Source organism: Lethenteron reissneri, chromosome 34, assembly GCF_015708825.2.
Source record: "Lethenteron reissneri isolate LAM-NWPU_2019-01 chromosome 34, ASM1570882v1, whole genome shotgun sequence".
Classification (NCBI taxonomy): Eukaryota; Metazoa; Chordata; class Hyperoartia; order Petromyzontiformes; family Petromyzontidae; genus Lethenteron; species Lethenteron reissneri.
The window spans coordinates 1,857,196-1,884,117 of record NC_083812.1 but is presented as its reverse complement, the minus strand read 5'-3'; the positions used below and the strand labels follow the sequence as shown (position 1 = coordinate 1,884,117).

Genomic DNA, 26,922 nt, shown 5'->3' with positions numbered 1-26,922 from the left:
TCCCGAGAAGCTAAAGGCGCAGCCCCTGAAATGTCCCACTCGCGCAGCTGCTGGCGGAAGAGCCCCTCTAGTTGGTTCGATTCGAGTTACTGTACTTGGTGAGGTACTAAACGGTACTTTACAAAAGTCAGATTGTATAAACTACTCCCCTCTCATGCCTACCCCATCCCTGCGGGCATCCATGCCCCCCAACAATACATTATTGACCCGCCGGTCACCGCTGGCTCAGAGTCACGTGCTGTCGAGCTGGCTCCACCGAGCGGCTGGGTTCGAATCCAGGCAACCGCCTGGGTTTTGACACCGGGTTCTCAAGGGGAGTGCATTGATGGTCTCAGACCGGTCACCAATGACTGCAGACACACACACGCCACAATAATCACATTTAATATTTGGTTCCGCGTATAATTTTTGCTAAAAAATCCAGCTCTAGGAATTAAAATATCGGCTCGACTATCACGCGGAAAATGTCACTCCCGGAGCGTCCACTTGCAGGTATCTCAAGAGGTAGCGTCGCAACATCCGCTTCACTGGGCCCTTGTCCACAACACGAAGCGTTGCACCGCTTCGCGAGAGACCTCGAGCGACAACGTCGGCGCGTCGCGACGTGACGCCGACAGCGCCATCGAGATTAAATATCGGGCGATGTGTAGGGCGGCGGCGGGGGGGTGGGTGCTTAGTTGGTAGCGTGCACTCGCGGTTTTGGTGCCGCGGTTCTCCGTGGATGCGTGCGTTCCCCCGTAGCCTGCCGCCCTGCGACACTCACCGGGCCACCGGGCCAGCGGTGCACAGCGGTGCACAGCGGCAGCAGCGGCAGCAGCGGCGACAGCGCAGCAGGACCGGCCCTCTCCGTGTGCGGCGCGTTTCCACGTTATTACGTTTGCCCGAGTGCGGTTTGCCGCTTGCCAGCCTCGATCAGATCACAGCGCCGCCGTTCACGGTCATGTGATATGACAAAAAAGGTCATGTGATTTGACAGATGTTATCTCACGCAGACCGCATTTTGTCCGTGCGGATTAATGTCTCCAAAAATATATAAAGGGCTCTACATGATTTATAGGCACGCGATTTTTCGCCGATTTGCATTGAATTTCATGCATTTGTAATGATTTATCTTAAAACTCCGCCTGAAAGTTTTTCATAAAAAATCGCATTAAATATTGAAAACGGCGTTGGGAGCAGGAGAATGGGCATGGGGGTGTGCACGGTGCTGCTGTTAATTCATCCTAAATGCCGACAAACCAACCACACGTGCAGCAGCAGCAGCCGCACAGCTGGTAAGCAGTTGCGGAGAGACGACGCCCTCTTCTTCGAGTCTCAGACGGCACAACAAAAACACACGAGGAAGAAATCTACAAGTTATTGGCGATTTTTATGTCGTTTCATTTCGACTGCGTTTAGCGCTCTTACGCAACGCACCGCGGCGAGCCGAGTTCGATACCCGGCCACGGCTAAGATCAGTGAATCAGACGCTGTCTCCCCGACAGACCTGTTCTTCACCTGAGGACGGCTGCTTGCGTTGTGGCCGAAACGTCGTGAGAATTATTTTATAATGTTTTATTTTTATTATTTTATTACTTCCCTTCTACGTGACTTTACCGAAAGAACCAAGAAGATCAGTGAACCAGGTCTGCCCTGCACCACCCATCTCCGCGCTCCACCAGCCCGCACTGACCATCGTGGTGATGAATCCACACCCACGGAGCGTGGGGGTGGCCTTCCTCCAGCAGTGGACGGACTCAGGGCAGTGGTTTATTATGACCGCTCCGTGGCGTTAGGCAAGAGTCGTGGGCACGTCCAGCACAGTTCACAGGGTGCGCGTCCAACGTCTCCCACGTCCAGTCAGGTACACAACGCGCCTCTGCCTCCAGCGGGTCTGGGTAGCCCCGCGTCACCCGCGCAGACAAAGAGGTGGATTATGACGAGATGCGGCAGCAGCGACACGCAGAGAGAGCGAGAGGCCCCTCCTGGCTCCGAACCCGGCTCTGATATCGGAGTTCAAGAGCCTCCACCCAGCTCCGCAGCTGACACTAATTACACGACCCCCCCCCCCACTAGTAATTATGATGGGCATCTGAACATCCCCGAACCAGTATGTCCTCACTCCCCCCCTCCCTCCCCTCATATCTTTCCCTGCTCCTTCAATTCTCGTTCATTACAGGTGTACTCATTTACAGCGCTCACGCAGCACGAACACACACAAAGCCTCGCACGCACTAAACGGTGCCTTGGTAGTGCAGCAGGTACAGCCACAGTCACAAGGCACCCACAGTCCCCGTTAATTACATTTCATTCCCTCGACTAATGGTGGTTCCTCGTTGAACAAAACTCACTCGGAATGTGCCCGATCTCAATCCACGAAGCTCCCTGTCAAAGCCCGCAGTCAACCTTCACTCGGCAGGAGGTCGCTCCATTCTCCTCTGCTGCTCCCCATAGTCTGGAACTCGGTACAACCCAGCCATCCGTGCTGTCGACTCCATGCCCCCTCTTCGAGTCTAGGTGCAAGAAGTTAGATGGGAGGGGAGAGGTAGGAGAGTGCGTGGAGGAGAGAGTAGAGTGAGATGGGAGGGGAGAGGTAGGAGAGTGCGTGGAGGGGAGTAGAGTGAGATGAGAGGGGAGAGGTAGGAGAGTGCGTGGAGGAGAGAGTAGAGTGAGTTGGGAGGGGAGAGGTAGGAGAGTGCGTGAAGGAGAGACTTAGGCAGAGACGAGTCAATGTAGATCTTTAAGATGCTGAATGCGATCTTGAATTTGATCCACGACTGGAGTGGTTGGAGTGATCAGGGTGTTGGCATGAGGCGGCCCCGCTTACGGGCGAGGCTGATCCGCCAGTGGACATGTTGATCATCTCTAGTTGGGTGGTGAGGAATCGGGTGGGTGAGGAATGTGGAGAGAGGTGAGGGTTTGGGGGATGGCTCGAGACGCGTGGAGGTGAGGCATTTCGAGGTGGACCATGGGACGAGTCTCACAAGCTCGCCACCGTCCTTGCGCTGCCGTGCGTGGTTTCGGGGTTGAACCCAGGTTGCCGGCTATGCAACTGCACACCGACGACAAAGATCCCCCGTATAGCCTACACAGACTGTTGGGGCAAGTGCTGTTAGCGAACACGTATGAAGGCCGGCACGGCACACGAGGGAGTGGGTGGCCAGCACCACGCCCGACCGCCTTTGTCTTCGTCGTGGCGCTGTTTATACACCGCACCTGATACTCATTAGAGGCTGAGTCGATCTAGGGGAGGCCCAGAACCGGTTCAGATAATCGTCACCTTCGTAGCGCAGCGCGTTAACCGCTGCACTACCGCTTCCCTCCCCCCCACACACCTGTACACACACACGCGCACACACGCGTGCGCACACACACACGCGCGCACACACACGCACACACACGCGCACACACACACACACGTGCACACACACGCGCACACACACACACGTGCGCACACACACACGCACACACACGTGCACACGCACACACACACACGCACACACACACGCGCACACACACACACACGTGCACACACACACACACACGCACGCGCGCGCGCGAGGCATCTCCGCACCCCACCACCGCGTGGCAATCAAAACCATTTCTTCAGCACGGGGCCCGACGGGAGGGAGTTGTCAGCCCGATTCGAGCAGGGGGCCCTTACTCCCCTTACTCCCCTTACTCCCCGATTCAAGCTGACACATATTCGTGCCCTCGGGCGAGCCAATCACTGGGGACAGAAATGGCTCCGAAGCAAATTCCATTAAGGTTTGTCTGCGAACATATTTAATGACTTGTATTCTGTTCCATTGGCAGAAGGTGACTGCCACGGCACCATAGCGCGTGTCGCGGTGCCTCTTTCCATTTTCTCGGCGTGCGCCCCATCGCTCGCACGCCCCCCCCCCCCCCCTCTCACGTATTCTCAGTGTCTTGCCGACATTGCTGCCCCCTGAAGAAAGATTAAAAAACCCACACACGCAAACTCGTCTCGTGCTCGCCCGCCTTGGTCTTGCTCTGCTGCCCCTGATTCCACGTCGCGGTAACGAGCCACGCGGCCTTGTTTCCCCGAGAGCTGAGACGTGCTCCCGAACGTGACGCGTCGACACGGAAACATTCGTCTACTCGTGTTCTATGGGTCTTTCGGGAAAGCCACGTAGATAGAAAAATAATTTTAAAAAATATCACGACGTTTCGATCGCAACACAAGCAATCGTCTTCAGGCGAGACGATTGCTTGTGTTGCGATCGAAACGTCGTGATATTTTTATTATTATTTTCCTATCTACGTGGCTTTACCGAAAGACCCATAGAAAATGTATTACTGCAATCACGAAAGCTTTAAGTCAAGATTCGTTTCCTCTTTTGCGGTTGTGACGATTGAACCAACGATTGCACTTCCAAATCGGTTTCTTCTTCTTTTTCTTCGCATTCTTCTCCTCCAACTGGACATCTGTGAACAAGAGCTTCATAGCCCATCGGATTTGTCCAGTCTGATTGACGTTTCTGATTCCGAACCGAGTCGCTATGGTTTCTCCGCACGGGTACGGTGATTGCGGCAGTAGGGGAGCGGTGGTGTAGCGGTTAGCGCGCTGCGCTATGAACCCGGCGACACGGGTTCGATTCTCGCTCACGGTCAACACCAGGGACGATTATCTGAACTGGTCCCGGGCCTCCCCTAGGTCGACTCAGCCTCAAATGAGTACCTGGTGCGGTGTGGAAACATTGCCACTGGGGAGACAAAGGCGGTCGGGCGTGGTGCTGGCCACCCACCCCCTCTTGTACCGTTCCGGCCTTCATAGGTGCTCGCTAACAGCACTTGCCTCTACAGTATGTTAAGGCTATTTGGGGGATCTTTGCTTTTTTTGTCTGTGTAAGACGTTAAGAGGTAAAGTGGGTAGCGGTGATGTAGCGGTGAGCGCTACGCTGCGCTACAAACTCGCCGACCCGAGTTCGGTTCCTGCTCATGGCCAACACCGGTGACGATTTTCCGAACTGGTCCTGGACCTCCCCTAGGTCGACTCAGCTAAAACGGATACCTGGTGCCTGTGTGTAAACTACACCACTCGGGAGACAAAGGCGGCCGGGCGTGGTGCCGGCCACCCAGCCCCTCGTGTGCGTGCCGGCCTTCATGGGTGCTCGCTAACAGCACTTGCCCCAACAGTTTGCTAAGACTATACGGGGGATCTTTGTCCGTTTCAAAGTAGGTGGTGTTTTGGCTAATGACCCTCCTTCATCGAAGGGTGCAGTAGAGTTACGAAATGTGGCGACTTCAGCGGTTGTAAGGATATCGCCACGCGCTGTCAGTGGGTGTAAATACGTCACTCAGTTCCACGATTACCCCCGGGTGTGATGATGTCATTCAGCTGGTGCGATGTGTCGCTTAGCTCCGGCTATTTCAAACCCGTGTGACTATGACTTCACCAAGCATAATAATTCCCCGGCTACGATTTCTTAACTCGCTGTTATGGTTATCACCCCTGGTGTAATAGGGGTGTGTAGTTGGAGTAGAAATATCCGTGTTTGTAACGATATCACTTGTTCACTTGATATCACTGGTTGTAGTGATATATCTCACAGTAATCATATCCCAAGTTGTATTGATTTCTATAATCGTAACCATCTCACCGGTTTGAACGACCTCGCTGGGTGCGCTGCTGCTGCTGTTGTGCGGTTGACCCTGCAGGGTTCACTCCGCCCGGCATGGATCGCGCTACCCCGGACACAAGCCCCGTGCACGGTCTCACACGGCAGCCCTCCGTCACCAACGGGTCCGGAGTACCAATGATCACCGAGCTCGGTACGTGACCGCGCGCGCACACACACACACGTACACACACGTACACGTACACACACACGTACACACACACGTACACACACACACACACACGTACACACACACACACGTGCACACACACACGTACAAAGACAAAGACAAAGATCCCCTGTATAGCCTTAACAGACTGTAGGGTCAAGTGCTGTTAGCGAGCACCTATGAAGGCCGGAACGGCACACGAGGTGGTGGGTGGCCAGCACCACGCCCGACCGCCTTTGTCTCCCTAGTGGCAATGTTTACACAACGCACCAGGTACTCATTTGAGGCTGAGTCGACCTAGGAGAGGCCCGGGACCGGTTCAGATAATTGTCACTGATGTTGGCAGTGAGCGGGAATCGAACCCGTGTCGCCGGGTTCATAGCGCAGTGCGCTAACCGCTACACTACCGCTCCCCGTACACACACGTACACACACACACGTACACACACACACACGTACACACACACACGTACACACACACACACACACGTACACACACACACACGTACACACACACACGTACACACACACGTACACACACACGTACACACACACACACGTACACACACACGTACACACACACCCGTACACACACACGTACACACGGCACTTGTGTATGCAGTATACGACACAGGCAAAGATCCCCTCTACAGCCTTCAATAGGCTGTTGGGGACAAGCGTTGCTCTCCGTGAATGCCGATGAAGGCCGGGATGGCACACGAGTGGATAGGTGGCCAACAGCACACCCGGAGTGACCTAACCACAACCACATCTGGAAGGCAGTTTTCGTATTTGGAGAGGGTGGAATTGACGTGATGGGATGTGTCGAGTTGTATGGGTTGAGCAGTGGCACAGTGGTTGGTGCGCTGCACTGTGAACTTAGAAACCCGAGTTTGATTTCCAGCAATGGCTAGCAATCAGTGGCGAGCGATATTTTAACCAGTTCCGGATTCTTCTCCAACACCAAACCACACTGACCAATGCGTTGAAGTCGAGTCGATGAAGCCCGACGGACTTGGATGACAAGCTCGTAATGGTGCGTGCTGTGTGTGAGCCCTGAAGAAGCACCACACTCACCCTGACATCTCTCTCGTTACCAACGCTACCCCCTCCCCGCCCGCCCACCCGTCTCGTCACACTCGCTCTCGTCCTTTCGCCCTCCCGTGCCTTACTCTCCCTCCCTCCCTGCGCTGGCCTGCCCTGCTTGCCCTTCCTGCCTCCCTCCCTCCCCTCCCTGGCCTGCCCTGCCTCCCTCCTCTCCGTCGGCCGGTGTCGCCCAGTCAACGACTCGAACGTGCAGTTCCTGGACCAGGATGACGACGACGACCCCGACACGGAGCTGTACCTCACGCAGCCGTTCGCCTGCGGCACCGCCTTCGCCGTGAGCGTGCTCGACTCGCTGATGAGCGCCGTGAGTAGGAGGCCTACAGACACGCCCCCCCCCCCCAGCTTGTACGAAGGCGTGCACGGGCACATTACGTAGACACATCACGTAGACACATCACACGGATATGTACTTACAGCACTGGCTCGCAGACTGAACCGTCTCGCGCGCACGCGGAGACAAAGATCCCCTGTGTAGCCATAACGGCCTTCGACAGGTGCTCGCTCGCAGTACTCGCCCCTAAAAGTCTCTTCAGGCACGCACGCACACACATGCACACACGTGCATATATAGTACCATATACGTATGCCAGCACACGATTGGACATTCTTACACACATATGAGTGCATACTTGCACACGCAAAAAAAGACAAAGATCCCCCGTATATCCTTAACATACTGTTGAGTCAAGGGTTGTTAGCGAGCATCTATGAAGGTTGGCACAGCACACGAGGGGGTGGGTGGCCAGCACCACGCCCGGCCGCCTTTGTCTCCCTTGTGGCGACGTTTCCACATTAGTCGTCGGAGCGTACAGAGTGTCCACGCAAACACCAGCTGCAAATCGGCCCCGTTGATTCCTGCACGAGAGATTTGATGCACGTATTATAAGCATGAGAATCATCACAAATCGATGCTTCTTCTTCTTCCTAGCGTTGTTCCCGCTGTGGCGCAGGGTCCGCTTTTCGGCATTGTCTTCTCCATTTGGCTCGGTCCAGGGCATCTTCAAGGGATGCGTTGACCGTCTTTATGTCTTCCTTTATTCGATCCATCCATCGCTTCTTCGGACGTCCGCGTGGACGGCGGCCCTCTGGCTCCAAAAAATATCCACACCACTACAAATATCCATGCATCATCGGGGTCGGGATCGAACTCATGACCTGTATACCAGGCAAGGTAGTTAACATCTTGCCACGGGGATGGCGTGACTCTAGAGCATCAACAGTGGTGTGAATCTATAGTCCTAGGCACTGTAAACCCGGACTCGAGGAGGGGCATGGAATCAACAGCACGGATGGCTGGGTGATACCGAGTTCCAGAGAGTGGTGGCAGCGGAGGAGAATTAGCGACCTCCCGCTGAGCGGATTATTTTGGCGCAGCGATCAAACCGCTCCAACTTTGCAAACTGCTGCCGCGGGCAGGTTTCTTCCCGCCGGCGCGGTCATTTGTTTTCCGTGCGAAATGCTCCGCACTCGAGCTGATGGGAGCTCCGCGTTTTCCTGGGCCATCTGACAACGGGTCGCTCGTGTGGTGTGCCTCGTTCCTGTCGCGTCCCGCTGCGCCGTTCCTACTGCTGTCCCGATCAGATTTAAACGCGTTTCTTTTTTTTTTGTTGCAATAAATTACAAATAATTACACCCCGCCGTCTGACAGGCAGCCCCGGAACTACAGGGATGCCTCTAATTAGGGATTCCTGGGAGGTCTCGCCAGTCGAGATGAATCGGTAATAACTGCCATGAATTCAGGTTGCAACCTTGCCGCCTTAACTCTTAACGCCGTGATGTCGAGAGCCCGCGTTGCTTTGGTACCGGGCGCACGAATTCGCACAAATTAAACCGCGATTCTGGCCGGCCACCCGCGTGTCCCCCTTGTGCCGTCTGACGGAAAATCGCGTCGCTCCAGGCGGCGCGGTAACGGTTCGCCGTTTTTACGGAGCGCCTACGATCGCGGTGGCCGAGACTGCCGGTGTGTCGTCGGCGTTTTCGGACTGGCGGCGCGGCCTTCCGGGATAAATGAGTACAGTAATTACTCTGGCTATTAACACCACCACCCCCTAGCCATACTTGACCGCGCGCTGGTCAGTGCGCGTGGGTCAATGCGGGGAGCACGGACGCGAGAGAAATGGAAGTGCAGCACCAGCGATGGATTTTTTTACCGATATATTTCCCCCCCTCCCCGAATGGCACCGCTTCTGACGATTAAGATAATTCGGAAGTGTCGACTGTGAGGTTGTAGCTTCCTTAGAGGTGGGCCCAGTCAGGGTTCATTTCCAACCGGGTCTGTCCGGGTCGGCAGTCTGGAATAATATCCCTGTGCCCGGCACACTGCGCCCGGTATCCCTCTCGCTACGGCTGCGGCTACTGCTTGCCACGTGCGACCCACTCCCAAGTCTCATCGGTGACCCGGAGTTGTGATGCTGCCTTCTGTAGGCCGGCCCTGGTCGAGTCCAAAGCAAGAGCCAGAGCTGTGGGTCAGCCGCTCTGAGCGTGCATAACGCGAGGCCAGCCGAGTGAGCGTTAACGGGAGCTCCATGACGATAAGCTAACCGGACAGCAGTTTTGCCAAAGTAAACCCTAACTGCGAGCGGAGTAATGAACAACCGTGCTACTGCCACCTTGCGTTACCGACGCACGCCTCGCCAGCCTGTCGCTCCGTCTGAGTTTCTCCAACCTCTCCCCACTCTCCCACCCACTCCCACCACCACCCTCCGCCCCCCCCCTGCCCACGTCTCGCCTGCTGCAATGTAAATGGATTCAGAGTTCAAATTGCGAGCGTTTAAGTGACGCTGTGCAAATCGCAATCAACTCTCGATCGCCCGTGGTGTCGTCTCCATCCACGGAATTAATTACGAATCAAAATGTTATTAACACCGTCACACAATGGACCTCATCTAGCAGTGGATCGACAGAGGGCTGTTGAAAACCATAGCGGAGTGGTACAATGGTAGCGCAGTGCTGCACGATGAACCTCGCCATCCGAGTTCGATTCCCTGCAGTGGCTAACATCAGTAGCGACCACTGCCCATTCCCAACCCACACTGATCCATGTGTGGTGAAGTAGGGTCAAACAATCCGCCACGATCGACACGGAGTGTGGACGCCGCCTTCGTCCAGCGGACTGATATACAAAGAGGCAGTAAAGATTGTGGTCAACATTTCTTGCACGATGAAAACGGGTGTACGAAAATAAAATAACAAAATACACGAATAACAGCGTCATTGTCGGCAGCACAGCGACTGAGTGTGGTCTTTACGGGGCAGATGATGGCAAGAGATGAGAACACATCACACGCCGCTCTGAACTTAAGTGCATCCATCATCGAGACGATTATGCCCTCGCCATTCATGTACACACGCGCGCACGCACACACACACAAGCTGTAAGCTGTGCTGCTTCAGGGGCAGGTGAGAGGAGGTCGCACGGTGAGCTGGCACGCCTGAGATCCTGGGCCCAGATCCACGCAGCCACCTGTCATTAAACCGGGTTCTCGAGTCTAGTGAGGTGATGGTTTAAGCGTGGTCACCAATGACTGTCGCGTTGAATCATGTGGATACAATTCCGTCTGTGATGACATTAAAAAAAAAATCGCTTTGACTGCAATACAACAAACAATATCATTGGCAGAGTGCATGGCAAAGCACCGCTCCCTGCTGTGTGCACCGGAGGTCACTCGAAGGGATCTCGGCACTAGTTCTGTGATATCCGCTTCCACGGATCGTTCTCTAAACCGCGACAACAAAGGGATGTAAATTTAATTAAATATAAAACACGCAATATAGTCCAAGGGCTCATTTTCAGGAGGGTCCTACTCCTGCTGCTACATTGGGTTTTTATTTTCAGATGTTTTAAGCCAATTAACGACGAGCTGTGTTCATTATGCAAGCCGGAGGAAACCGGAGCCCATAGAGAAAATCCACACGCCCGAGGGGAGAGGCAGCCCTCTACCCCCTCACGAATCTAAACCGATGGCGTTTCGTCCACTTGCTCTACTGCCTTTTCTTGGCAAGCCAGGGAATTGCACTCCTGCGGGAAGGGAGTTTCACAACGTCTATGCGCGGTGATCCACCAACCCTCGCTGCTGCAGCCTCCACAGCGCTCGACTACAGGCAGCCACGTGCAGCAGCAGCAGCGTAGCCACCGCCAGCATCGCCCGGGCCTGCAGCCTCTCGTGGTGCCGTGGACGATTTTTTGCGAGAGCGTGTCCCCTGTCCCCTTGGCTGCGTCCGACTGTTTCTAGCACGGCACGAGCGCCGCGGTGACGTCGCCGCCACTTGGAAGCGATCGGCGGCTGTCGGGGTACTGGAATACGCGCATCGCTATCTTGTCGAGCGCTCGAATTGATGGGTGGCTGACGGATGATCGAACGACTGCGATTCTTTCGGCGGCGCTCGTCGGATGCCGCTCGCCGATTTTACCGCTCGCGGAGCTAATGGCCGCGTACGCTCCCGCAGACGTACTTCAACGACAACACGCTGACGCTGATCCGCACGCTGGTGACGGGAGGAGCCACGCCCGACCTCGAGGCCCTGCTGGCGGAGGAGAACGCCCTGCGCGGCGGCTACAGCACGCCGCAGACGCTCGCGAGCCGCGACCGCTGCCGCGTGGCGCAGTTGGCGCTGTCCGACGGGCCCTTCGCTGACCTCGGGGTACGGCCCCCGCGCACGCACACACGCACACACGCACACACGCACACACACGCACACGCACGCATGCACGCACACACGCACGCACACACGCACACACACACGCACGTACACGCACGCACGTACACGCACGCACACACACACGCACGCACACACGCACACACGCACGCACACACGCACGCACGCACACACACACGCACACACGCACACACACGCATGCACACACGCACGCACACACACACGCACGCACACGCACGCACACATGCACGCACGCACGCATGCACACATGCACGCACGCACGCACACATGCACGCACACACACATGCACGCACACACATGCACGCACACACGCACGCACACACGCACGCACTCGAGGATTCCGTTACGCCGTGAACCATCGCGGCGTTGACTGCTCTGGCTGTGCGGCGTTCCTCGCTAATGTGCGGTGTGCGTGTGGCAGGAGGGAGGCTGCTACGGCGAGCTCTTCTGCAAGGCCCTCAAGACGTACAACATGCTGGCCTTCGGGATCTACAGATTCCGAGACGCCCACCTCAGCACCAACAGCCCGTCACCCAAACGGTGAAGCCTGCGCACCCCCTGCCCCTCCCCCCACCCCCCATACAATACCCTCCCACGCACGGCCGGCATCATCTTCATTATCATCAGCCATGTTCTATCCACTTCTGGGTGAAGGATTCGGCATCCCCCCGCGGTCGCGCGATGCGGAAATCCGCACGAGTTGTTCTCGTCGCGCTATCGCGGTGGCGGCGTTAGAGGAGGGCGTCCTCGCGGGGCGCGATCCCTCCCTTGGCTGCCACTCCGGCGCTAGCCTCGACCGCTGGCCATCCTGTGGCTCATCGCCACGTGACTGCCTTCCCGCTCGTCTGCGGTTACCCAGAACCTCCGAGTCGTTCTCTCTCTACGAATATGAGCGTCGCATTACAAGTTGAAATTATGATACATATCGTGACCGTTATCATCCCTTCTAGCGATGTGTTCTGCCGCAGCCCACTTGTGTACACGCGCCGTGCTTACCAGAGTGTGTTCGGGCGATCTCTACCGGGGGCGGACAAATCGCGGCTCATAAGCGGCGCGTCCCCCCCCCCCCCCACTCCGGGCCATTCCAGTGCGGCTCCAGTGAGACGAGGATGATTTGTAACTTTTCAACGGGACCTTAATTTCAAAGAAAAAAATTTTGCGGAAGCGGCAGAGGCCCCGGGGGCACTCGCCCACCTGGCAGCGGAGCCACACACGAGTTCACCTGGAGCGCTGCCACAGATTTCTAAAGTACAAAGCAGGCGACCGGCGCGAGAGCGAAACGCCGGCGGCTCGTCGGCTCGTGACGTTGGCCGCCGGTCAACAACGACCACGACCGCCCGGCACACTCCTCGCCCCCCCCACCCCCACCCCACTGAGTTACGCGCGTTCCTCTCCCGCGGGTCGCCGCAGCTACGTGATCACCAACCCGCCCTACAACTTCGAGCTCTTCCCGAGCGACCTCATCTTCTGCCTCATGCAGTTCGACTTCAACGCGAGCCAGCCGCGCGGCTCGCACTCCTTCACGGGCAAGCACACCGCCTCGCTGCACTCCATCTCCTCGGCCACGTCCCGCCACAACAAGCCCAGGGCGAGGGATCCCAAGGCCAAGTGAGTGCCGGGTGCCCTGCTGGGCCCCCCAGGGCGTGATGTGGGGTGGGGGTGGCGGAGGGCCTCTATCTCTTCCTATATATATTTTAAAAAATATCGCGTAACGGTCGGAGCACTTAACTTGCAATGTGGACGTCGCCAATTCTCATTTCTCTAACACTGCTTTTTGTGTTTAGTTTGTTGTCCTTGCCCCAGCACCTCCGATTAGCACGGTTGGCTACGTACGGTGCGAATGAAGTTAAACGTACAGACGCACAGTTCGATTTGATCTCCCGGAGTGGCAGTCCTCCTAGCCGCTCACCTGAATCGATGGGTGCACCATCACCGTGAGTGAATGTGGGGTCAAATGTGGTTACCTCCCACCTCTTCCAAGTCGTATGGCCCAGGTCCCGCGCTTTGACGAATAAGGGAATTGTACGGGAGAGCCCATTTTATTCATCCAATGGACAGTCAACTACAGTGGTTTACTCTTACTTGTCCATCCGATGTTACACGAAGACCTTCGGTTTCCGGACCGCCCTGCATGTTGCTCCACCTTCTAAGGAACTCGGGAACTCCCTGAATAACTCAGGAGCTCAGTTCCTGAAGAAGCTCCCAGCACGTGAACGTCGGACATCGTGCCGAACCAAAACATCGCGGCACGAGCCAAGACCCCATCGGAGAGCTACGCGGCAGCGCATCGGGGAAAACCTCGGCGGTCGTTGCGCTGCTACCCTGTTGTTTCCCTCACTGCCGGTGGCCTAACCTCGTCTTCCGTGCCGCCCTCTGTTGCGTGTGTGTGCGTGCGCGTGTGTGCGTACGCGTGTGCGTGCGTGTGTGCGTGCGTGTGTGTGCATACATGTGTGTGCGTGCGCGTGTGTGTGTGTGTGTGCGTGCACGTGTGTGCATGCGCGTGTGCGTGCATGTGTGCATGCGCGTGTGTGCGTGCATGTGTGTGTGCGCGTGTGCGTGCGTGTGTGCGTGCGCGTGTGTGCGTGCATGTGTGTGTGCGCGTGTGCGTGCGCGTGTGTGCGTACGCGTGTGTGTGCGTGCGTGCGTGCGTGTGTGTGCATGCGTGTGTGCATGCGTGTGTGTGTGTGCGTGTGTGTGTGCGTGTGTGTGTGTGTGCGTGTGTGCGTATGTGCATGCGTGTGTGCGTGTGTGCGTGCGTGTGTGCGTGCGTGTGCGTGCGTGTGTGATCGCACCCAGGAGTAACCGCCCTGGCGCAGGTATTTAGCACAGAGGTCACTCGCCACAGCATGAACCCAGCATGAAGTCACCTCCTCACCTCCTCCTCTTCATTCTTCTTCTTTGATTCTCTCTGCTTGGGACTCACGAGGAATTCGCTTCTTACCCATCGCCGCTGATTTTCTTGAATTTTATTTCCTTCTTCGTCATGATTTTTCAATCTTTTGAGTTTCTTTTTCGGATGCTTCTGACGACCAACGGGGTACGCGCACCACAGCTCACCTCGGGTTAAAACGCTCGGGTACAAGAGAGTTTCAAATGTTTCAGTACAACCTAACATATGGACACCGATGAACACGAATAATTACAATCGTTTATGATCGTAATTGTGTCGGTGCACTGCTGGGCGAAGGCCTGCCTGTTGATTGTGTTGAGCATCATACTTCACCATGCTGGTTCAATGGCGGGCTGGTGAACTGGGTACCCAGAACCGGTTCAGATATCCGTCGCCGAGTTCGTTGTGCAGTGCGCCCCCGCGGATTAATGAAAGTACCTGGATCTTACTGACACTGGCTGAGAGGCAACGACGGTGATACCGGTGGCAGACAGATGGACTGACAGACTCACTGACGGATGCACTGATGCTGACTGACAAATTGAAAGTAGGTTTGTTTTTGTTTTTTTTGCTTTAAAGCGAGGAACCTCCTCTGGCTGATTTTACTCAGAAAATGGTCAAAAATGGAACTCCGTCAAAAAGTGTAATTCTGCGTTTGACACGTCTGCAAGGCTGACGGGACTGTCTTGCTTACTGTGTTGGTGATATCAAAACACCAATCATGTCGGTTTGTTCGTGCTCTGCCAATCTTTACAACCTTGTAGCAAAATATCACAACAACCTGGATCGACACATTCCCAACGCAGTTGCAGCTGTGCAACGGTGACGGCACCGCACGATTCCCGCACGTGGCTAACAACGTTAGTGGCGAGTGACACCACAACCGCACTGACCAGCGCGGTGAAGTATGGTCAAACAACTCCCCGCGACCGGCACGGACCGGAGGCGCCTGCATCCAGAAGTGGATTGATAAACGAGTAACAGCCTCTAAATGTTTCGTATGGGCGACTTAAATTAATTTAAAAAAATAAATGACAGCTAAATTTGCAACATTCACACACACCTGACCTGTAGCCTGATGTACACGATTTTCAATTTGTGTTTATATTTGCGTTTCTATGCTTTGTTTGCGTCCGTTGATTAACTTTCGTTTGCGACAGTTTGCATTCACTTTTCGTTTTGTTTCTAATCCCCACCTTTTAGCGAAAGCGGTGCAGCCCTTGGATTAATACGCAACCGGTAATTACTGTCACTGTGCCGTGGGCCGTGTGTTCGTAGCTTGCTAGGCGTGCAAGTCGGCTGGCGTAGCTATCGAGTGTGCAGGCGGTGCAACTGCACAGGGCCGCCACCCACGTGCCTACCACCCCTCCTCAGCCTATCAGGGCGGTGAAGGGAAATGGAGCTGGGGAGAGCCCATTTAATTCGTTGTACCAGGGCCCGTGCCAACCACGCTACACCGCTAGTGACAACAACGAGCACAATGCATCGCAGGCCTGGCTGCGCGCATATCTCTCGAGAATTAACAGAGAGGGAACACAATTTCTTGCAGGAACAATGCGACTTAAAACGAAAATGACCAAACACGTTGCACCCATTGGCCAGAGGGGCAGGCCCACCCAGAGGTTCAGAATTCCATGTGGGGCCTCCTTCTCATTCGCTACGTTCAAGCCTACATCAGAATTCAAACAAAATTACCACTTTTTCGATCAAATCATTGCATAATTATAATACCGCAATCCAACAAGAAAAGCCAGGCCGCTCGTGAGGACCCTCTTTTGTGTGAGGCCCATGTCACACTGTCCCTGCGACACCGCCACCACCAAGTCGGGCATCCCTTTGAAGGATGCCCCCAGCACTGGGCTACAAATGGGGGGCAGTGCCCATTTCATCCCTGTGACAACCACGCTATGCCGCCGATTGCAGTGCATGCTCGTGCCGCAGTATCCCGTGCCGTGGCCGTACTTTCTCGCCCGTTGTAGAGCCGCGTTTTCTCTAAACGTCGCCGTGGCTTCAGAGACATTTCCATTCCATCGCCCCGCTCCGAGCGGCTGCCGCGACGCTCTCCCGCGCCGTCGAAGCCGCCCTTCTCAGGTCGCACCGCGCGCGTCGGTCCGGCACGACGTCCGGCGCGTCGTCGTAGCTCCGTGCGCCGCGCCCCCAAGAAGCTCCCCGACACGCGGAGCGGAACGTCGGACGTCGCGCCCGACGGCCACGCGGCACGACCCGAAAACGCGTCGTAGAAGCCGTGGGGCGCAATCGCGAAAACCTACGCGGCGGTTTTATCGACGGTCGTCTTTTTTTTGTGTAATTTTACTGATGCTTTTGTCATTTTTGTAACGGTGTTGCGTGCGCATGTGTGTGCCTGTGTGTGCGTGCGTGGTATCCCTCCCTTGTCTTTTTCTCCGTGTCACCCTCCCACCTGTCACGGCAGACAAGCAGTGGTACCCCGACGAGGTGGAGGATGCAGTCAACCGCAACATACTCATTAAGCCGATGAATCCGCAGCTGTCAAACCAGATCAACCAATTCAAGGCGATAGGCAGCCCGATCCCTCCAATCCGGGAGATGGAGGATGAATGCTGAGATTTCGCTGCCTCATCGCTCTCACGCGCTCTCTCTCTCTCTTTATCTCTCTTTCCGCTGAATAACACTCTCGCGTTGCGTAGCGCCAGTGAACGATACCCGGGGACGGGTTGTCAAGGCGCACGGATACCACGAGATGCTTTGAACTGCAGCAAATTGCTGAGTAGATTGCGAGCGAGCGTGGCTTGGCATGGGCTCTGGTGCATAGAATCAAACGAGCCGTCCCCCATCCCCACTGCCCGACCACACACGCGCCCTTTATAGCCAAAATGCGCGTTGCCGGTGCAGTTGCACCGCCTGCACACTCGACGGCGACTGCGCCGCTGCTGCGCATCACGCCTGACGATGGCGCGCCGTCCCCCCCTTCCTCGCCGCTGCCTTCCACGCGTCGCAAACCTCGACCGCGTCCGCTCGTGCGCCGAGCTGGCGCCAAAGGTGAGGCTGAGACGACGCGGCTTGGGTGCCCGATCTGCGTGTCCCCACGCTCTTCCCTCTACCCCATCGGAGTCTCCTCCTCGCCTCCTCCGCCTCCTCCGCCTCCACTGTGAGAATTGACCAAAAGCTCACTGGCATTAAGCGGCGCGGTCCGCGCGAGTGTTCGAGAGGGTCGTGACCAGCGGCGTCGTTATGCACGAGTGCGCAGGCCGTGCAACTGCCCCGGGGTCCATCGGCCGGAGGGACCCAGAGGCCCCAGGAATTACAAAGAGAGGTGGGCGGGGGGGCGGTTAGACTATTTGGGGCTCCCATTGCATCCCATACACCGGGGCCCATGCCAATGACGCCACGCCGCGAGTTTTAAGAGTTGCCAGGAATCGAGTTTCGCGAAGATTCATTGCGTGAAGAAATATCGCGGCGTGCGTGATTCTAAGCCGGGGGGACATGTCCACGAAGTCGCTGACAGCTGCCATTCATCCTGGCCCAGGGTTTCCTGTACATGTCAACGATTTGCTGTTGTCAGGGAAGGCATTTCTACCGCTCACCATCCCTGCAGTAGAATCTGCATCAAAAAATCCCCCTCCGCCGCGTGTAGCCTTTAAGAGACTGTTGGGGGCACGTGCTGTTAGCGAGCACCGATGAAGGTCCGACCGATGCACCACATCCTGGTGGTGGTGCCTGCACCACGCCGAGCCGCCTCCTGTCTCCCGAGTGCCGATGTTTACGCACCGCACCAGGTCCTCGTTTAAGGCGGAGTCGACCTTGGGGAGGCCCGGAGCAGGTGCCGATGTCACGTCGTCACTGGCGATGCTAGCCGCGGCTGGGGAATTGAACTCGGGTGCCGCTGCGTTTCATGGCACGGCGCGCTAATCGCAGCGCCACCGCTCAGTCTGGGTGAACGCTGGCGACGCACGCGAACCTTGACGTTTCCCAATTTGCACAAAGCCTACTTCTACGTCACATTCCAGTCATAGGTATATGCGTTCAATAATAATGGATTTAAAATAATTATTATATTACACCTACAGCCCTTCTTTCAGTTCCACTGCTGGACGAAGCCCCCCCACGCCACGTGAGGGGGGGGGGGGGGCTCTCACGGCGATTGTTGAACTGCTCTACTTTGTTTGGGCAAGGGTGGCGCGCAGGAATAACCGGTCCAGATATCGCTCGCCACCGATGTTAGCCACGGCCGGGAATGGAATCGCTCAGGGTCACCGGGTGTTCATTTCGCGGTGCGCTAAAACCCTCTGTGCCCCGCGCGTTCACGGGTGCGGGCGTGTAGTCACTTGAAGATGTTTCTTGTTTTGTTGCGGTTGCACCCGAGTCAAGAGCCGCATGGCTCACAGGGTTATACCTAATAAATGAAACTCAAACGAGTGTGCACCAAAAGGGGTGCACGGAAATCCGTGGGAAGTCGGTCGATTTTAGAATCACGTCTCCCCTAATAATGACGGCAGGCTTGTTTTGAAGCCGAGTCCCGGTCACGCGTTGTTCTACGCGTGCCGTGCAGTGTGTCCGTCGGCGTTACGGTTTTTAGAAGACGGGGGGGGGGGGGGGGAAATAACCGATTGATAATTAATCGTTGTCGCGTCCGTATTTTTAACCATCCCGCGTGGGAGGCGAGCAATCTGCCCCGTAGCCCGTGGGTAACAATGACGTCATATCCACCAGGTCTCCTCCTCCATCGAGGAGGAGATCTGTAGCTTTCGACTCTGAATTAATTTGCATTGCAGCAGGCGAGACTTGGGCTGGGGTTGAGGGTGGAACGGGAGGCGGGGGGGTAATCTGTGTGAAATGAATATTGCCTCTTTCACTTTGAAGTGCTGGTAGCAGCCGCAGTGGAGAGACCTCGTGGCATTTGAACATCAATCGCGGCTACCGCGCTCTCGACTCGGCGTGTCCGGCGAACAAATCGTGCGACTTTGTGGGCGCGTGTCGGAGCGCGCCATCACCCCACGACCCAGTCAACCCTGCAGGGTTGAGCCTGGCCCGGATGGCTCACAGCCACCAGGGCTTGCCACGTGTTGTAAGCGTGGCGGGCGGGGGGGACCCTCGTGTGCTAGGTCGGGTTTTTCTCCGAGTTCTTAGCTTTCCTGGCACGCGAAACCAAATGCTCGCGAATGTAACCGGAGGAAACACATTCCAGCAGGACACTTCTCAAAGAGAGCCATGAGACTCAGGCCTTCCGGAGTAACTCATTGACAGGATTAATATTAAACGTAAGAATAGGTTTTACCTTTTCAGGCAATAAAAACAGTTGTGTCAAGATGTTCAAACACCAAACAGAATCCTTATTCAAGGAATCAAGTCACTGCATTAACCACGCGTACTTGTGGTGAACATGCAAACAAACATGCTTTGATAAGATGTTTGCATCGCCTTTGAAACTGATTGGCCTACACCAGGGACAGCCTCCTTTATGGCGGAGTCTCTCCAGTATCAGACCAGAGAACGCCAAACGGCGAACAGTTCAAAGACAATGCCACACGTATCAGAGCATTTGTAGCTCGGGGTGAGCAACTGTATAATTGGACCTTTTTTCCAGTATTAAAAAGGTCCCATGATACGAATAATATTGTTCGTTAGAGGACGACGCTACATTTACACTTTCATATGTAAAACAAAATTCAGACGCATGGGCACTCCCAGAAGAGGGTGAAGGTAGAGGCGCGGCCCTGCAATTGCTCACGCACGCCACTGCTGCCAGAGCTAGGAGTGGGGAAGTCATACGTTGATTGCCCTGTGTACGCCTTTAAGATTGCTGATGATGTCAAGAAGGATTCGTAAGTCACAGTGATGGGCAGTTGAGACAGTCTGCAGCTCGTGGTGGTGGTGGCGGCGGAGTTGGTAATCGTGTATTAAATTACAGCATTTACAAACGTGTACTCTGTATTATACACGTAAACCTTTCGGCGCATCGTGCACGGACTTGCACACGGGGCAATTCACCCACAACAGCTTCAGGTCATTCAGGGATAAGTCAGGAATCAAGTATAGATTGCCTCAAAATGTCATTCAGACTTAACGATCGGTAATGTGGGGGAGAAGTTTGACTATACTTCACCGCTTAACACGTAGGCTTTCACGACCAATATCATCCATAATACAGGGGTTTTTTGGGGGGGTTAGATCGCGTAAATATAAATGTGTCGTTAAACCCGTCACCACCCGACAGCCAATTAGTAAGGGTTGTCACGTAAACAGAACGTGGTTAATTCGTTACTAGTACAGCACACCGGTGTGTTGGAGAGCAAATCCACAGCATTGGTCAGTGCGGCACAGCGCACTCGCTTCGAGAAGTCCGTCTGAACGTATTTGAAGATTTGAGAAGTCTGCCCGAGTTGTTGATTTGCCCTTCAAACTGCCAGAATATCTTGTGTTGAGTTATGCGCAGATTATAGGATTGCCCGCGATATGGCGAAACGAACGATACGATGTACCGACAGACAAAGTTCACGGTAGTGGTGTTGTCTTTCTTTGCAACACGCCGTTCTATTGTGCTTATCGTGACACCGATATATTTTTAAACAAAACAGTTGTATTAGCCGGCAAAAATATTTACGAACTAACAAAAGCAACACACGCAGAGAAAAATGAGGTTCAAACTAAATGGCTATTTTACTCATTCAATTGCTGCTTTGCAGAATGTTTTCTCGTGGTGCATTTGATGCCTGTGTCGGTCACATGACACGGTCATCGGCGTGGTTAATTAAGTTTGTTAATTAGCTCTTGACGGCAGGCTTGTGTGAATTACGAAGTTGGAGAACGTTTCGGTGGAACCTTGCCTCGTCCCTGGAAGTTCAGACAGCAAGGCAACGAGAAACAGGGAACGATAGCGATCGCGAAAACACAAAATTACGAGGGGTGGGTGGGTGGGGGGTGATATCGTGATAATTACATCGCGAACATGATATCGCGATAATCGTCGCGACGATTCGTATTGTCGTAAATTATATCACGGCAACTCTAAATATATATAGCACGAATGCAGTACACTGACAACAACGAGTAACAACGTACGCGTGAAAAACAATGATTGTCGTGAACGCACACGCCGCCGTCGGTATGACCTTCATGACATTAAAGCGGTGAAGGCGTCGGGCGATTATTTGATTTTCATTGCAGACTCCGGTGCCTGCCCGCTGATTTGCTTGGACGCGGAGTGAGCGGCTACCACGTTCCTGTTGGCAACTCAGAGACGGGGAGATGCGCCGCGATGAATGGGCGAGAGCGCGGGTTGGACGTGAGCGCGCGTGTGGCCGCGATGTCACTCGTGCCTGGGTCGCACACAACATCTCCACACGGCTGTGATGCGATGTGAAGTGCACGTTCGATTCATTGCGCATGTTGTGGTTGCAGCATCGGTAGGGCTCTTCAGTAACCCCCCCTCACTACCCACTCAGCCTCCAAAGATAAAGATCCCCCCGTATATAGCCTTTAACAGACTGTTGGGACAAGTGCTGTTAGCGAGCACCTATGAAGGTCTGCACTGCACACGAAGGTAGTGGCTTGGCCACACAAAGACAAATATCCCCCGTATAGCCTTTTAACAGACTGTTGGGGCAAGTGCTGTTAGCGAGCACCTATGCGTGTGTGTGTGTGAGCACTCACCACACGCGCGCACAAGAGGCAGGCACATGGCTTTGAATGCATTAAATACAATAAATGATCATCTTTTAAGTGACCACAATGAACTGCCTGGGGGGGGGGGGGGTAAAGAAAACTGAAGCTGTAATGTGAATTGCAAACTGCAACGCGGAGAGGCGTTAACTCGGCCGGTTTACTGAAACTTGCAGTGATTGGTTGGCTCGGAGGGAGCGCGTGGCAGCCCAACTGCTGGGACGTGGGGTCGAGAAAATGTGTTTTGATGCCTTTAGGGAGGAAGCGGTGGATAATCGGTATTCTTATCGTTGGTGGGTTGGCCTACCACGTATCTAAGTGATCTATGCGCGACCTATTCGATGTACTAATGCATATTACCGGCTATAATCACCCAGAAATGTCTGTCCGTCCCGCGCGTGATGTCACTCCACTTGAGGCCCACCCCCCGCGTGACGTCACTCCACATGAGGCCCACCCCCCGCGTGACGTCACTGCACATGAGGCCCGCCCCCCGCCATTAATATTCATGAGTGAGTGGATTTTTACACTAACGCAGATGAAGGTCGAGCTGAATTAATTAATTGATTACGCAAAGTCGCTTCAAACGTGACGTTTCTTTACAGAAAGTGACGTCACTCTACATGGCGCACCCCTCCCCAATAACCATTAGCGGGTGACGTCACTCCACATGGAGCAACCCCCCTCCCCCTCATTAATAATCATAAGCTGAACAATTTTTCTATTGAATATTTCAGATTTACTGCAATATACACTCACCCTCCTTGGACGGGCAAACAAGCTCGTTTGAATTATATTGGTCATTCACACAACTCCAACCTCTAACCTTGGACCAACTGGTGCATAAGCAAGGAGAAGAATGACGTGGCAATAGATCAAAAATGTCAGTGGGACATGTATACTCTATATATCTATGTATTAAGGTGTACGTTTGATACAGTTATTTACGTATTTATTTATAACGCCTCTTAACTAACGAGGGCCGAGTTGGGAGTGAGGCGCTGCTCGCTCTGCGGAACGCGGAGAGAAACGTCGCAGCAACAGGGCGCCATGTTGGCGAGATGTTAACTACCTCGCCTGGTACGCAGGGGGTCGTGGGTTAGATCCCGACCCTGACGCCTGCTGCTGTATATTTGGAGTTTGCGGTGTCTCTCTCCCCGTGGTCGCGTGGATTTTTCTCCAGGTCCTCTGTCCCCCCCCCCACACACATTTAGAATCGACAACACGCGTTTAGAGTATTTGGTTGCTGCTATAAAATGTCCACGTGATGGTGATGACGAGCCACTTCGTTGAGCTGTCATTTGTGATCGCCAGGTCGCGTCTGACAAATAGCCACGGAACTCAGTGGGGCCTTACCTGGTCAAAAAAACAAAATAGCCCCTCTTCTCTCCCATGCGGTTATTTTGCGGGTCGCTGCCCTGGTTCGATCGGTGCGATTCATCTGACGCTCACCGCTCACGTTCCAGACACTCCTCCCAGAACTTGAGGAGCGAAAGAGGGTCCCAGGACGTGGAGCGAAACGTCGGACATCGTACCAAACATCGCGTGGAGCAGCCCGAAAGCACATCTGATAGCCACACAGCACAAATCGTGACAAAAAATACCCCTATATTGTTATTGGGTGACGCTGCTGCGTCCGCAATGGTGCAGAAGCACAACAGCACAAAATATTAACACATTCGTCAATAACACTGTGTGGCCTTAAAATGAAAAGTATATATAATCTGAGACGTTTCGGGCAATGTGCTATAAAGAAGGGCCATCCCCTGAAACGTAGCCTATTCTATATATGGTATCTATTTACCTTTGAATGCAACGGTCTTTATTGACGAACATGTTGAGTTTTATTTTACTCGGTGGCATACAAATGTGATGTCACGTCAAGTGGAGGCCCTCCAATGTTGGAGGCACCGCGCCCGAACGCAGTCGCCTTCGTGAAATCCGCAGAAGCTGCCCAAGGCCGCTACAGAGATGGCACAGAGAATAAAAAAACCTAAGAGTATGGCACAGAGAGGCAGTGCTGTGGCGACAAAGACAAAGATCTCCCGTATAGCCATGAACGGACTGTTGGGGCAACTGCTGTGAGCGATCACCTTACGACGGCCGTTACGACGGACGATGGTGTGGGTGTCCGGTACCATGCCCGGCCGTCTTTGTATCCCCCAAATGCCGACGTTTTGCGCACCGCACCAGGTAGTATTCATTTCAAGGCCGAGTCACTGGTGTTGGTGGGCGGCCTTGAGCGGAAGTCGAATTCGGGTCGCCGGGTTCGTAGAGCAGCGCGCTAACCGCTGCGCCACCGCTCCCCCACACTCAACTGACGGGGCCACAACCGCCGCTCGACGCGTTGGGATGGAGCGCATCTCTTGCGTACTCGCGTCTGTGAGAAGAGAATAACGAGCTTCATAGCTCATCGGATTCCTCCAGTATAAATGAATATTCTGATTGTGTCTGCTCGCCGTCGCCACGCAGCCACGAGGACGAGCAGACACCGACACGTGTTGTTTCGTCACTTATCACGGGACCAGAAAGTAATTTCACCTTGTCCCGCAACAAAGCAAACACAATCTATGTTGTGCGTACGGCATGTTGACAACGTGATATGGCTTCTATTTTTAAATATCTGCAGTTTACCGTTGAGGCTCAGCAAGAGGTTCTGTGTAGGTAGGTGTAGGTATGAACTAGGTTAGGTGTGCAGTGGGTTCACACGCTCTGTCTTTGCTTGCGTTTGTGTCGTATATTTATATATCCGCACGCGTAGCTGCGTGTGTGTACGCGCGCGCGTGTGTGTGTGTGTACAGGCTGGGTTTGTCACGTGCGCTGGTTGATGATTGTGACCGTGTCGATTCCGCCACTGCTACTGCAGCTACCAACTCTCTGCTCACATTGTCAATACTTTCTTTCGCCGTCATTGAATTCCACGAGTCAGACGCAAACGTTTGGTCACGTCGTACGCTATTAATTAGTTAACGCAGCTTCTTTACGCCGCCTTATCTGTGTGACTGGTTCGAGGTTTCAATGCCACATCACCATCAGCAAAACAGCATCATAAATTCGCACAGGGTTCCAATTGAGAAGTTTGCAGGATTAACTCGGTTGATTGGCGTTATTTTATTTGTTTTTAAACCACGTACTCTCCGTGAGTAAACGTCTCCCAGGATGTAAGCAACCTGATTGGTTCTCTCTGACGGCCACTTACAGGTGTCACGTGATGTCGATGATATTACTCCACGTGCGGTCTTTAACAACGCCGTTCCTATTGGAGTCGCCCGTCTACGATTGGGCAGCATCTATCACGTGCGGCCGACGTCGACTTGAAATCCTTTCTGCGATCGGACACAATCCTATCGCGTGCATGCCGACTCGGCCTCTTCGCAGTGTCCCAAATGCATTGATTCAAACATCATGCAGAGGGCAGCTACCGCTGCATCCTGTTCGCGAGGATGATCAGTCGTTCTTTGGAAGGATGTTATTCCTTTCTCCGACCTATCAATGTTCATGGCAATTTTTATTTTTGAATGAATGGCACTTATTCGATCGAAACAAACAAACTCCGGCGCATTGGAAACCCCGAATTAGACGTGATGTGATCAGCTGTCGCATTGTGCATGTGTACAGTCACCGAGGATGCTTTCGTTACAGGGAAAAAAAGGTACACAATTGAATCGGATGTTTGAACACGTTGATTGTCACACGGGACCTACTTCTGACAAAACCCCATCTCCGTCACGGTGTGTTTAGCTGAAGCGCGTGTTTAGTTACAGAGTTTGTAAAAACATTTTTGAGATTAATATTGTATCTGCAGGGACAAAGACGCGTAGTGTGTAGCCATGCCTTCAGTCCTGTGTGTCAGATGTAGCGTTTGTGTGCGCGTATACACAACGTGTGGTGCGCCATCTTCACATATTTAAGAAATGTCTGCTGATGAGATGTCAATGTGCATGAGCGTGTGTGCGCGTGTACCCGTGTGCGCGCGCGCGCGCGTGCGTGTGTGTGTGCATATGATGGGCCTCAAAATGCATATCCCTAATTTATAGATAACGATGTAAATACATGTACATGATTTAATTTTGTATGATTTTTTTCCTGCTATCTGGAATAAAGCCTATGTGATCGGTAAAACCACATTCCTGTCGATATGCGGTCTTCTTCGACACGTCTTGCACGAACTTTGTTGTTTTTTTATGTCACCTCCGGTTTGAAAAAACGGGGCGTTGGGAGGGGCATGGTGGGGTGCGGAGGGGCAAATTGAGTTCAGTACTCAAGTTTCTGCGCTTCAAATAGTCCACGGGGCAATGCGGATAGTGTATCCGTACCACCTAAGATGGCAAGCAAACCGTTAGTCGTGCCGATTAATTCGGCCAAATACGGAGTGAATGACTGGATCAACCCCATGCACTCATTTCAAATAGTTATCGCATAAATGCACTGTCGTTAGCCACGGCAAGAAATCCGAGCCACGCATGATATGCCACCTCATCCCGCAGGTGGTGCCGACAAAGTGAAACATCTGATCTGGGCTCACGCGGCTCCGTGGGGCCTGGCGGGGAGCAGCAGCAGCGCTCCTCGTGCAGTCCTCGTGCGGTCCTCGTGCGGCGATGTGCCCGAGAATCGCGCCGCCAGAGGGTGGCGAGCGGTGGCGCAGCGGTTAGCGCTACGAACCTGGAGACCCGAGTCCGTTTCCCGCTCACGATCAACACCCAGTGACGATTATCCGAACCGCTCCTGGGCCTCCCCTAGGTCGACTCAGCCTCAAATGAGTACCTGGTGCGGTGTGTAAGCATCGCCACTGGGGAGACAAAGCCGGCCGGGCGTGATGC

General features: G+C 54.2%; 1 protein-coding gene across 12 annotated transcripts in view; it reads left to right on the top strand.

Moving 5' to 3' along the window:
- The window catches only part of KCNMA1 (potassium calcium-activated channel subfamily M alpha 1), a 107,594-nt gene extending 81,367 nt beyond the window's left edge, over positions 1-26,227 (top strand). For 5 of the 12 annotated variants that reach the window (XM_061564895.1, XM_061564886.1, XM_061564894.1 and 2 more), the window contains 7 exons: positions 5,662-5,775; positions 7,071-7,201; positions 11,344-11,538; positions 11,996-12,114; positions 12,985-13,182; positions 14,371-14,390; positions 16,896-26,227. In XM_061564895.1, the coding sequence (XP_061420879.1) occupies positions 5,662-5,775; positions 7,071-7,201; positions 11,344-11,538; positions 11,996-12,114; positions 12,985-13,182; positions 14,371-14,390; positions 16,896-17,047 (929 nt within the window). In that variant the 3' untranslated portion in view covers positions 17,048-26,227. Of the gene's footprint in view, positions 1-5,661; positions 5,776-7,070; positions 7,202-11,343; positions 11,539-11,995; positions 12,115-12,984; positions 13,183-14,370; positions 14,612-15,667; positions 15,704-16,895 lie in introns of all 12 variants that reach the window. The other 7 variants (XR_009756083.1, XR_009756084.1, XM_061564893.1 and 4 more) reach the window with 7 other exon arrangements.
- Positions 26,228-26,922: the final 695 nt, after the last annotated feature.